At 50.2% G+C, this 12,606-nt stretch overlaps 1 protein-coding gene across 5 annotated transcripts in view; it reads left to right on the top strand.

Moving 5' to 3' along the window:
* Window positions 1-12,606, top strand: part of SLC41A3 (solute carrier family 41 member 3) — an 87,466-nt gene that overhangs the window by 60,737 nt on the left and 14,123 nt on the right. For all 5 annotated transcript variants that reach the window (XM_081247204.1, XM_081247203.1, XM_081247205.1 and 2 more), the window contains one exon: window positions 11,994-12,065. In XM_081247204.1, coding sequence (XP_081103330.1) covers window positions 11,994-12,065 — 72 coding nt within the window. The remainder of the gene's footprint in view (window positions 1-11,993; window positions 12,066-12,606) is intronic.

Raw genomic sequence — 12,606 nt, forward strand, 5'->3', positions numbered from 1 at the left:
ATATTCCTTTGCCATCGCATTTTGTTTAAATTTCTATTTGTATTTTTATGTATGTAGTAGCTTAGTTACATTCCTCAACCTTGGAGAAGTGGCCTCTGTAAGGGATGTTCTATGTGTCCCAACAGTGCTCTCCCCTCTCGTCACCCAAGGGCCAGGGACAAGCTAGTCTCAGGGTAGGTTCTGACCCGTGTTTTCAGACTCAGTTCTGTAGGCTTCAGGATCGTGGTTTCCTTCCTTCTGGTGTCTGCCCCCTAGCTGGTAAGCCTGGTCTAGAGGCTTGTGCAGGCTTCCTGGTGGGAGCCTGCCCACTGGTGAGTGGAGTTGGGTCTTGGCCCTCTGGTGGGCAGGGCCACGTCAAGGGGCATGTCTAGAGGTGGCTGTGGGTTCAGAAAGTGTTTAGGCAGCCTGTCTGCTGATGGGTGGGGCTGTGTTCTGCCTGTTGGTTGTTTGGCCTGAGGCGTCCCAGCATTGGGGCCTACAGGCTGTTGGGTGGGGCCAGGTCTTGGTGCTAACGTCCCAAGCAAGATATCAGCCTCCAGATGCATACTCCTGGATATGTTAACCACCAGCTTTTATGTCCCAGGAGAGAGCCACAGCTGCCCAAGAGACCCTCCAAGACCAGCAGGTAGGCCTAGCCCAGGCTCCTTTGGAGTCACTGCTTTTGTGCTGGGACCTGGTGCTCAAGGGACTTTGTGTGCACCCTCCAAGAGTAGAGTCTTTGTATCCCCAAGTCCTGTGGAGTTCTTGAGATTAAGACCTGCTGGCCTTCAAAGCCAAATGCTCTGGGGGCTCCTCCTCCCAATGCCAGATCCCCATGCTGGGGAGCCTGATGTGGGGCTCAGAAGTCTCGCTCCCATGGGAGAACTTCCGTGATGGAATTATTCTCCAGTCAGTGGGTCACCCACCCTGGGGGGTATGCGATTTGATTATATTGCAGGTATGCCCCTCCTCCTGTCTCACTGTGATTTTTTTCTTTGTCTTTGGAAGTGGAATCTCTTTTTTGGTAATGTTTTAGTCTTTTTTATTGACGGTTGTTCCACAGTTAGTTGTGCTGTTGGTGTGCTCGTGGGAGGAGGGGAGCTCAAGGTCTTCTACTCCGCCATCTTGTCTTCTCCAACCTGGTTTGTTTTTTTAAGATTGTTTTGGCTTTGGGGGGGTGTCTCTTGAGACTCCATATGAATTTTTTAATGAATTTTTTCTATTTTTGCCATTGGGTTTTTGATAGGGATTGCATTAAACCTGTAGATTGCTTTTGGTAATATTGACGTCTTAACAATATTGTTTTCCCATCCATGAACATAGGATATCTTTCCATTTATTGGTGTCTTTGAAAATTTCTTTCAGTGACATTTTGAGCATACAAGTCTTTCACCTCCTTTGTCAAGTTAATTCCTAAGTGTTTTTTTCTTTTTGATGTTACAGTAAATGAAAGTTAAAGTGTTTAATTAATTTTTTCTTCAGATTGTTCATTGTTAGTAAAGAGACACACAAGTGGGTGTTTTTTGTTTCTATTATTGATTTTATTTTCTGTGACTTTGATGGATTGCTTTATTAGTTCAGTTTTTGTGCAGTCTTTAGGGTTTTCTACATATAAGATCATGTCATCTGTGAGTAGAGATAATTTTACTTCTTTCTCTCCAATTTGAATGTCTTTTATTTCTTTTTCTTGCCTAATTACTCTGGTTAAGACTTCCAGGACTGTGTGAATAAAAGTGGTGAAAGTGGGTACCCTTGTTTTACTTGATCTTAGAGGACACATTTCAGTATTTCACCATGAGTGTTATGTTATGTTAGTTGTGGGCTTTTGATATATAGCTTTTATTATATTGGGGTAGTTCCCTCCTATCCCTAGTTTGTTGCATGTTTTTATTATGGAAAGTCGAATTTTGCCAACTGCTTTTTCTGCATCAAGTGAGACGACAGCATGGTTTCTTTCCCTTCATCCTGTTAACAGAGTGTACACGGCATTGGTCCGTGTTCACGTGAACGAGCCTCGCGCTCCAGGAATACGTCTCGTGTGGTCGTGGTTACTGGCGTGTACACGGCACTGGTCCGTGTTCACGTGAACGAGCCTCGCGCTCCAGGAATACGTCTCGTGTGGTCATGGTTACTGGCGTGTACACGGCATTGGTCCGTGTTCACGTGAACGAGCCTTGCGCTCCAGGAATACGTCTCGTGTGGTCATGGTTACTGGCGTGTACACGGCACTGGTCCGCGTTCACGTGAACGAGCCTCGCGCTGCAGGAATACGTCTCGTGTGGTCATGGTTACTGGCGTGTACACGGCACTGGTCCGCGTTCACGTGAACGAGCCTCGCGCTCCAGGAATACGTCTCGTGTGGTCATGGTTACTGGCGTGTACACGGCACTGGTCCGCGTTCACGTGAACGAGCCTCGCGCTCCAGGAATACGTCTCGTGTGGTCATGGTTACTGGCGTGTACACGGCACTGGTCCGCGTTCACGTGAACGAGCCTCGCGCTCCAGGAATACGTCTCGTGTGGTCATGGTTACTGGCGTGTACACGGCACTGGTCCGCGTTCACGTGAACGAGCCTCGCGCTCCAGGAATACGTCTCGTGTGGTCATGGTTACTGGCGTGTACACGGCACTGGTCCGCGTTCACGTGAACGAGCCTCGCGCTCCAGGAATACGTCTCGTGTGGTCATGGTTACTGGCGTGTACACGGCACTGGTCCGCGTTCACGTGAACGAGCCTCGCGCTCCAGGAATACGTCTCGTGTGGTCATGGTTACTGGCGTGTACACGGCACTGGTCCGCGTTCACGTGAACGAGCCTCGCGCTCCAGGAATACGTCTCGTGTGGTCATGGTTACTGGCGTGTACACGGCACTGGTCCGCGTTCACGTGAACGAGCCTCGCGCTCCAGGAATACGTCTCGTGTGGTCATGGTTACTGGCGTGTACACGGCACTGGTCCGCGTTCACGTGAACGAGCCTCGCGCTCCAGGAATACGTCTCGTGTGGTCATGGTTACTGGCGTGTACACGGCACTGGTCCGCGTTCACGTGAACGAGCCTCGCGCTCCAGGAATACGTCTCGTGTGGTCATGGTTACTGGCGTGTACACGGCACTGGTCCGCGTTCACGTGAACGAGCCTCGCGCTCCAGGAATACGTCTCGTGTGGTCATGGTTACTGGCGTGTACACGGCACTGGTCCGCGTTCACGTGAACGAGCCTCGCGCTCCAGGAATACGTCTCGTGTGGTCATGGTTACTGGCGTGTACACGGCACTGGTCCGCGTTCACGTGAACGAGCCTCGCGCTCCAGGAATACGTCTCGTGTGGTCATGGTTACTGGCGTGTACACGGCACTGGTCCGCGTTCACGTGAACGAGCCTCGCGCTCCAGGAATACGTCTCGTGTGGTCATGGTTACTGGCGTGTACACGGCACTGGTCCGCGTTCACGTGAACGAGCCTCGCGCTCCAGGAATACGTCTCGTGTGGTCATGGTTACTGGCGTGTACACGGCACTGGTCCGCGTTCACGTGAACGAGCCTCGCGCTCCAGGAATACGTCTCGTGTGGTCATGGTTACTGGCGTGTACACGGCACTGGTCCGCGTTCACGTGAACGAGCCTCGCGCTCCAGGAATACGTCTCGTGTGGTCATGGTTACTGGCGTGTACACGGCACTGGTCCGCGTTCACGTGAACGAGCCTCGCGCTCCAGGAATACGTCTCGTGTGGTCATGGTTACTGGCGTGTACACGGCACTGGTCCGCGTTCACGTGAACGAGCCTCGCGCTCCAGGAATACGTCTCGTGTGGTCATGGTTACTGGCGTGTACACGGCACTGGTCCGCGTTCACGTGAACGAGCCTCGCGCTCCAGGAATACGTCTCGTGTGGTCATGGTTACTGGCGTGTACACGGCACTGGTCCGCGTTCACGTGAACGAGCCTCGCGCTGCAGGAATACGTCTCGTGTGGTCATGGTTACTGGCGTGTACACGGCATTGATCCGTGTTCACGTGAACGAGCCTTGCGCTCCCGGAATAAGTCTCGTGTGGTCATGGTTTACGGTAAGTTTACTGTGCTCTTGAATTCTGTGTGCTAGTACTTTATTGAGTATTTTTGTGTCAATATTCATAAGGGATATTACCCAGTGGTTTTCTTGTAGTGTCTTTGTCTGGCTTTGGTATCAGTGTAAATCTGTCCTCATAGAATGAGTTTGGAAATGTTGCCTCCTCTGCAATTGCTTTGGAAGACTTTGAGGAGGATTGATGTTAATTCTCCTTTAAATGTTTGGTAAAATTCACCAGTAGAGCCATCTGGTCCTGGGCTTTTCTTTATTGAGCGGTTTTTGATTACCAATTCAGTCTCCTTACTAGTTATGGGTGTGTTCAGAGCTTCTATTTCTTCATGATTTAGACTTGGTCTATTGTGTATTTCTAGGAATTTATCCTTTTCATCTAGGTTGTCCAATTTGTTGGCATACAATCATTAAAGTACTCTCTGATAATACTTTTTATTTCTGTAAATTGAGTAATAATGTCTTCTCAGTTCTACTTTTAGTTATGTGAGTCTTTTCTTTTTTCCCTTAATCAGTCTAGCTTAAGGTTTGATCATTTTGTTGATCTTTTTGAAGAAACAGCATTTGTTGATTTTCTCCATTGTTTTTCTATTTATCCCTAATATTTATTTTTTCCTCTATTTTTAAATTTTTTATTGGAGTATTATTGGAGAAAAAATATTTATTTTTTCCTCTATTTAGTTATTTATTTATTTACAGTGTTTCTGCTGCACAGCAAAATGAGTCGGTTATTCATACACATGTTATCCACTCTTTTTTAGATTCTATTCCTATGTAGGTCATTACAGAGTACGGAATAGAGCTCCCTGTGCTGTTTAGTAGGTTCTTATTAGTTATCTATTCTATATACAGTAATGTGTATATGTCAATCCCAATCTCCCAATTTACCCCTCCCCTCCCTTTTTCTCGCCTGGTAACCACAAGTTTGTTTTCTACATCTGTGACTCAAGTTCTGTTTTATAAATAGGTTCACTTGTACCATTCCTTTAGATTCTACATATAAGCGATATCATATGATATTTGTCTTTCTCTGTGTGACTTACTTCACTCAGTATGACAGTCTCTAGGTCCATCCATGTTGCTACACATGGCATTATTTCATTATTTTTTATGGCTGATATTCCATTGTTTATATGTACCACATCTTCTTTATCCATTCCTCTGTTGATGGACACTGAGATTGCTTCCATGTCTTGGCTATTGTAAATTGTGCTGCAATGAACATTGGGGTACATGTCTTTTTGAATTACGGTTTTTTCTGCATTTATGCCCAGGAGTAGGATTGCTGGATCGTACGGTAGTTCTATTTTTAGTTTTTTAAGGAATCTCCATATTGTTCTCCACAGTGGCTGCACCAATTTACATTCCCACCAACAGCGCAGGAGGGTTCCCTTCTCTACACACCCTCTCAACCATTTATTGTTTGTACATTTTTTGGTGATGGCCTAATATTTATTATTTCTTTTGTTCTGATAGCTTTTGGGTTTAGCTTGTTCTTTTCTAGTTGTAAAGTTAGGTTGTTGATTTGAGATTTTTCTTCTTTTTCAACGAATGTTCCAGGTGCCCTTAAGAAAAATATGTATTCTGCTGTTGTTGGGTAGAGTGTCATGTATCTGTTTGTTAGGTTCAGTTAGTCTATAGACATGTTCAGGTCCTCTGTTTCCTTCATAATCTTCTGTCTGGTTGTCCTGTCCATTATTGAAAGTGGAGAATTGAAGTCTTCTATTATTGCAGAGCTGTCTACTTCTCCCTTCAATTCTGTCAACGTTTGCTTCCTATATTTAGGAGTTCTGATGTTTGGTCTACGTATGTTTATAACTGTTACGTGTTCCTGGTGGTTTTTGTCAATGTATAATCAATATATATTTTATCAATATACAAAGTCCTCTTATCAGTATATAATGTACGTCTTTGTTTCTTGGATCAGTTTTTTACTTAGAGACTTGTCTGATATTAGTACAGTCATCCTTCCTCTTGTTTGGTTGCTATTTGTAAGGAATATCTTTTTTCCAGCTTTTCTTTTTCAATCCATGTGTGTCGTTAAATCTAAAGTTACCCTCCTGTAGACAGCATGTAGTTGGATCTTGTATATTTAAAAATTCATTCTACCAATTTATGTTTTTCGATTGGGAAGTTTATTTACATTTAAAGTAATTAGTGATAGGCAAGGACTAATTATTGCCGTTTTGGTATTTCTCTATGTCTCATAGCTTTTCTCCCCCTCATTTTCTCCCTTTCTGTCTTTTTGATGAGTTCATTTTTTTTTTTTTGATGAGTTCATTTTTTGTAGTGATAGGTCTTGACTCACTTCTCATTTTTCTTGTGTATGTCCTGTAGATTTTTTCTTTGTGGGTACCTTGGGGAATCCGTATAACATCCTAATGTTATAATAATCTATTTTAAACTGCTACCAACTTAGTCAAAAATTCTATTCCTTTAAAGCTCTACCCCGTTTATGTTATTGATATCATGAATTACATTTTATATACTGTGTACTCAGTAATATAGATTTTAATTATTTTTATGCTTTTGTTTTTTAAATGCTACAAAGGCATAAAAGTGGAGTTATGAATCAAAATTACAATACACAGGTTTTTATATTTGGCTGTGTGTTTGCTTTTACTGGAGAACTTTATATTTTTCAATATATATATTTGAGTGACTTTTGATCATCCTTTCATCAACTCCCTTTAACATTGACCATAGGGCAGGCCTAGTGGTAATGAACTCTGTCAGCTTTTATTTATCTAGAAATGTCTTAAATCCCCCCTCATTTGCAAAGGACAGTTTTTGCCAGAATTACTTGTTGACAGGTTTTTTTTTCTTTCCGGACTTTAAATCTGTTGTCCCGACCTGGTACATAAACTGTGCTAGCTTCCGGTCTGATCTGTGAGTCGAGTGAGAGAGAAGCCCGTCTCTTGGGAGCCCCTAGACCAGCCAGAAGGTCACAGACAAGTCCATTCTTTCCCTCTGTCCCAGGGGAGGCCCAGGGGCTGGACGGCTGCCTCCTGTCTCCGTGGGGCTGTGCCAGGGGAGTGGGGTGAGGGCGACAACGACCTTTCCTACCATCGTGGGTGAGGCTTTTCCTTGGCTGCTGCAGGGCCTGGCCTGGCTTCTAACCCTCCCACAGAGCTGCTGTGGTCAGTCTGTGTGGTTCATCCTGTGTTTCCTCCAAGGAGCGCAGGCTGGGCTTCCCTGTCCGCCCTCTGGCTGATGTCACTCCCTGCCAGCTTCCTTTTAAATGTATCTTTCGTTTGGTTTGAATGTGTCGTCCAGGACCTGCTTCAGGGGAGGGTCCTGGCAGGTGAACTGTCTGGACTCCCAAGTGTGACGGGGCCTTTATCCTCACAGCTGACCCCAGCCTGGCTGGATAGCGAGGCAGTGTTCACAGGTATGTTTCCTCAACTGAGACAGGCTTGCAGTGTCCTCTGTACCCAGTGTTGCTAATGGTGGCCTTGTGTCTCTTTGAGTCTCATCTCTTGTAGGTAGTCTGTTGATTTTATCTTCCTATCTGAACTTTTTTTTTGGCGGGGGGCTGTGTGTCGTGCAGCTTGCGGGATCTTAGTTCCCCAACCAGGGATCGAACCCGTGCCCCCTGCAGTGCACATGCAGAGTCCTAACCACTGGATGGCCAGGGAAGTCCCCCTATCTGAACTTCTTTTGCATTTTTTTTTTTATCATCCATGTTCTGAAATTTCACCGTGGTATTTCTGGCATGGACCGTTTTTCCTTACCTTATATACATCTTAGATTTTTCAATCTAAAAACGTCTGTCTGTCTTCAGCTCTATGAAAACCCTATTTTTTGTGATTTCTTATATTCCAATACGCGTTCACATTCCCACCCTCTCTCTAACGTGAACACGTGCAGCTTCTGGATCCGCCTTCTTTCCCTCTCTGTCTGGTTGTGCTTCATTCTGGGAAACACCTGTGCTTGATTTTTCATTTCACTCATTTTCTCTTAATCTTGCTCTCAAGCTCTGTGCTGCTGAGGTCATTGTGAGGAGTCCTGCTTGTCTCCGTGTTTTACTTTACATTCAGAGACCGAGTCTGTGCTTTCTAGAACCCCAGACCGTCTCTCCCTGTGCGAAGGCACCAGACTCTGCCACCCCCTGGTTTAGCTGTCCTACAGTCTTACTCGGGTTCTGTTTTGATTGTTTCCTTAGGCTTTTGCCTCCATTTGTGGAGTCTGCTGAGTCTGTCATGACTGTGGCCTTCAGGGGACAGGGATTCTTGGTCACTTGAGCATCCTCTATTTGGGTTTCTTCCTAGTCTGTGGATCTCCTTCTGTAGAGCAGGTGACCCCCTGATGGCTGGGGGGCATCACAGTGTGTTCCCTGGAGGTACAAGCCGCTCACTGGTCTCAGTGGTCTGTGTCCCTCTTACTGAGGCCACTCTGGACACTTCCCTGCCTGTGACCCCAGCACACACCCTCGCTGTCGGCACAAGCCGGTCAGGCGAGAGGAGAGGCGCCTCTTGTTGAAGCCAGGTCGCCACCTGTCCGAGGTGCCTGTTGTCCCCGGGGCCTCCTGTCCCGGGCGGGAAGCGTGTCCTGCCGTCACCTCCGGGCGTGGGTCCTCTGTCCCCCTAGCGCCCCTGCTCTCTATGCCCGAGGCTTTCCTCTGGATCTGTGTTACACTGTAGAAGCCTCTTCTCGTTTCCAGTGTGTGTCTGAAGGCTGTGTGCTCACTGCCGTGGTGAGCCCTGTGATGCTGGACTGGAGTCAGAGGTATCCGTGTAAACTCATGTTTGTTTAGGACGTACAGAGGGAGACGAAACTAAATTTGCGTGTGTGCACAGCGGGGTTAGGGTGCATACCCGTACGTTTCCTGGCTCCATCCGTAAGAGGACCTAGAGGCACTGATACCGCAGTAGCACTGAGTGGAACTTGCAGGAGAAACAGGATGTGTGCATGGCTTCAGATATCTCCCCCAGTAATTGTGAACCGCTCTGGTAGTTGTAGAAAGTGTCCCCAAAGCTTCGATCTGCTTCCACGCAGGAGCAGGAGCTTAATCCCCTCCCCTGGAGCGCGGGGCCGGCCTGGTGAGGGCCTTCTAGCTGATAGCATGCGGGGAAGGGAAAACAGTGAGTCCGCAGGGCAGAATCCCGGCAGATGCACCTCGACCGAGGTCAGGGCATCTGTGATCAGCCGTGTGGTGTCACGCGCCTCGGGTTCCGCATGCGGAGAAGGCACCTCCCCTCGGCAGCCTCTTCCCTCTGAGCCCGCACCCTCAGTTTAGTCGTGCAGAGGTGCCAGACAAGCCCACGTTGAGGGACCTTCTGCAGAATGCCTGAGCAGCACTCCTTGAGGTGTCAAGGTGAGAACCCATCACTGCCTGGAGAAGACCAAGGAGCCAGTGGGGGATCCGGACTTACTTCCTGGAACAGAGAAGGGACAGTGGTGGGAAAGCCGGGATGTGCAAATACGTCCTGTCACCTAGTTGGTGGTATTGAGCCAGTGTTAATGTCTTAGTTTGATGACTGTCCTGTGGTTCTATAAGGCAGTGGTCCCCAACCTTTTTGGCACCAGGGACCGGTTTCGCGGAAGACGATTTTTCCACGGGTGGGGGGTGGGGAGGGATGGCTCAGGCGGTAACGTGAGCGACGGGGAGTGGCAGATGCAGCTTTGCTCGGTGGCCCGCCGCTCACCTCATGCCGTGCGGCCCAGGGGCCAGGGACCCCTGCTGTAAGGTGTTACAGCCAGTAGAAACTGGGCGACAGGTATATGGGAAACTCTGCGCTGACTTTGGAACTCTTGCAAAAAAAAGTCTACATTTGTTTAGAAATAAAAAGTTAGAAGGTTGTCTTTCCCTACCACCCTCCAATCTGAGGAAGGAGGACAGCAAGGGTTAGTCCTCTTTCTTAATCCAGCGAGTACTTTTTGTTGCGAATGGGCCAGATGACCTTGTGAGGCTCTAACTCGCTGGGCAAGTCAGGACCTGGCAGCAAACCGGAGGTGCCGGGACAGGAGCTGAGCAGGATTAAGGAGGGGTCCACCGCAAGCTTGTGGGTGGCAAGGCTCCCCAGGCCGGGTAGCGGCAGGAAGTGATCCTCACCTGAGGGACGGGAGGAGGGGCTGCTTCCCACACCTGGGCCTGTCGCTGAAGGAGAGGCCGAGTGGCTGAGCTGCAGGCAGAACCACAGGGCAGGGAGGTGTGTTCCATGCAGCTGTAAGGGCTCGTGAGATTAAGAGAGACTGAAGATGTTTGAGTGTATGTGATCCAAACGCATGCTTAGGAAGGGCCTGCGGGCTGCTTCTGCTGAGATGAATCTGGGTTGGTCTAGAGACGCTCCAGCTTCCCACTCCTTTGCCTTGGAGTCTTGAAAGGCCCCAGCCTGTGCCAGGACTGGCCTTGTGCCTCTAGCTCCTAGCCTGACGTCTCCAGGACCGTCATTCTGTACCTTGATGGAGACCTTAACCCCCTGCCCAAGGGCCCCTGCCTGAGGGTCACCCTCCTGGCCAGCCCTGTTCCTTCCCTCCTTCACGGCTCCATCCCCCACGGCCCTGGATAATGGACCCTGTGAGGGTCTTCATCTGCACACCAGTTCCCGCCACCATCCTGGCCGATTTCAGCCTCCACGTGGATAACTCATCCGAAACCCACACTCCCCGGTGTCTGGACGGGAATCCAGTGCCCGTCAGCCCCATTGCCGTCCCCTGGCCTAATTCCCTGACACCCGCAGCTGCTTCCCGCCGGCTCTCCCTGCCTTCACCCTTATGGGATCCCCAGGCACCCTCTCCTCCGCTCCCTGTCCTGCTCAGCCTGGACTTGGTCTCAGGCCAGGAGGCACCTCCATGCTGCTTCGTGGGTTGTACGGGTTCTAGACTTGTGCACGTGTTTTACACGTGTCCCAGCCAGTGGAAGTGAGGCTTCTTGAGGAAGGACTCCCTTTCTGATTCGTACTGGGGGTCGTGGGCCAGCACCAGCCTTCTGACTACCCTGATACATTGCAGTTGGTTGACTCACAGGAACCAACACACGGGCACCGGCATCTCTGGGCCGCAGAGGGCCCGGGGTGGGGGGGATGCGGGCGGAGTGGGTGTGGCCTCGGTGGGCCCCTTGTGGCTCTGCTTCACCTGCGCCCTGGTTCCTGGGAGGACACCCGAGGCAGGTGTCAGGCCACCTGGATGAAGCCAGAGCTGACTGGGGCTCCACAGTGGTCACCTGATGTGTCCCAGGCGCCCAAAGACAAGAAGCCTCCCCTTACTTGTACGAAGAAAATTAATTCTGGGGGCTTCCCTGGCCCTCCAGTGGTTGGGACTCCATGCTTCCACTGCAGGGAGCCTGGGTTCGATCCCTGGTCAGGACACTAAGGTCCCGCAAGCCGCACGGCGCAGCCAAAAAAAAAAAAGTAAAAAAGAGGATTATGTATTTTTCTCAGAGTTCAGTAACGTAGTGAACTCACTACAATGGGAGCCAAGAAAATACATTTGCTGTGAAACTTCTTATCTACGTCCTGAATTTGGCTGGCGAAGGCTGTGACGTTAGGGGCAGCTCCCCCTTTTAAAGGAGAAAGCTGCATTTCCCATCTCGCTTTTTTATCCCAAGAGAAGAGGGACTTACATACGTTTCTTAAGCAGGACACTTTGCCAAGGTGGGTGAGTGGCTGCTGGTCACGTGAGCTGCGACTCGTGGGCGGGGAGGAGGGATGGCAGGGTGGGGGGAGCCCGGCTCCCCTCATGGACCGGCTGGTCAACGGCTGAGGTTCTTGGTGACACGTGTGCCCGCGTGTGCACGTGTATGTGTGATCGCACACCTGTGAGGGGAAGAGCTGGGCCTGTGTCCCCACCTCTCCAGCCCTGAGTCACTGTTTTGAAAGCTGGCAGGACAGTGGCTCTGGCAGCAGTGAGGGCATTGGCTGGCCTGTCCTGAGACGCCTATCCGAGAAGGGTGGACCTGGCTTCGGCACTGCCGCCCGACTCACCCTCTGCCCATCTTTCCATCCTAGGCCAACACTGGGCAGATCGATGACCCCCAGGAGCAGCACAGAGTCATCAGGAGTAACCTCGCCCTCATCCAGGTGACCCTCGCCTTTGTCCTGTAAATGCTTCGTGCGCGTCGCAAACTTGTGTCTCCTCCTAACTATGGGGTCGCGGGGTGGGGGGGGTGCGGGGGCGTCTTACGGAGCCGGGAAGCCCGAGGTAGCAGTGGATCTGGACGGAAGCGTTTGTATCCAGAGCCTCCCGGGCTCCTCTGGTCGGGGCAGGCTGTGGCCACGCTGAGAACTGGACCTAGGTCGCACTGGCGTGCAGGCAAGACCGTCACTGACCAGCAGGCCGCCCTGGGCAGGACACACAGACTCAGGAGGGGGCTTGACTTCTCACCTGGGGTCCGGAGCCCGTTTGCAGCTCTCCGCTGGGCATCTCCGGAGCAGTGTCCCCAGATCCGGCCCCGTCGCCTGCCCTCCTCACACCCCTTTGAAGTACCTGACCCTGTCTGGTTTGGGCTGGAAGCTCGCTCTGCGGTGGCCCAGCTCAGGGGCCTCATCTGTAAGATGGGCTGTTGTGTGGCTCGTCGGGTGGGATTCGCGTGCCTGGTGAGCGACACTCCCGTCTGACCCG

Source organism: Mesoplodon bidens, assembly GCF_964165515.1.
Source record: "Mesoplodon bidens genome assembly, chromosome: 10".
NCBI lineage: Eukaryota > Metazoa > Chordata > Mammalia > Artiodactyla > Ziphiidae > Mesoplodon > Mesoplodon bidens.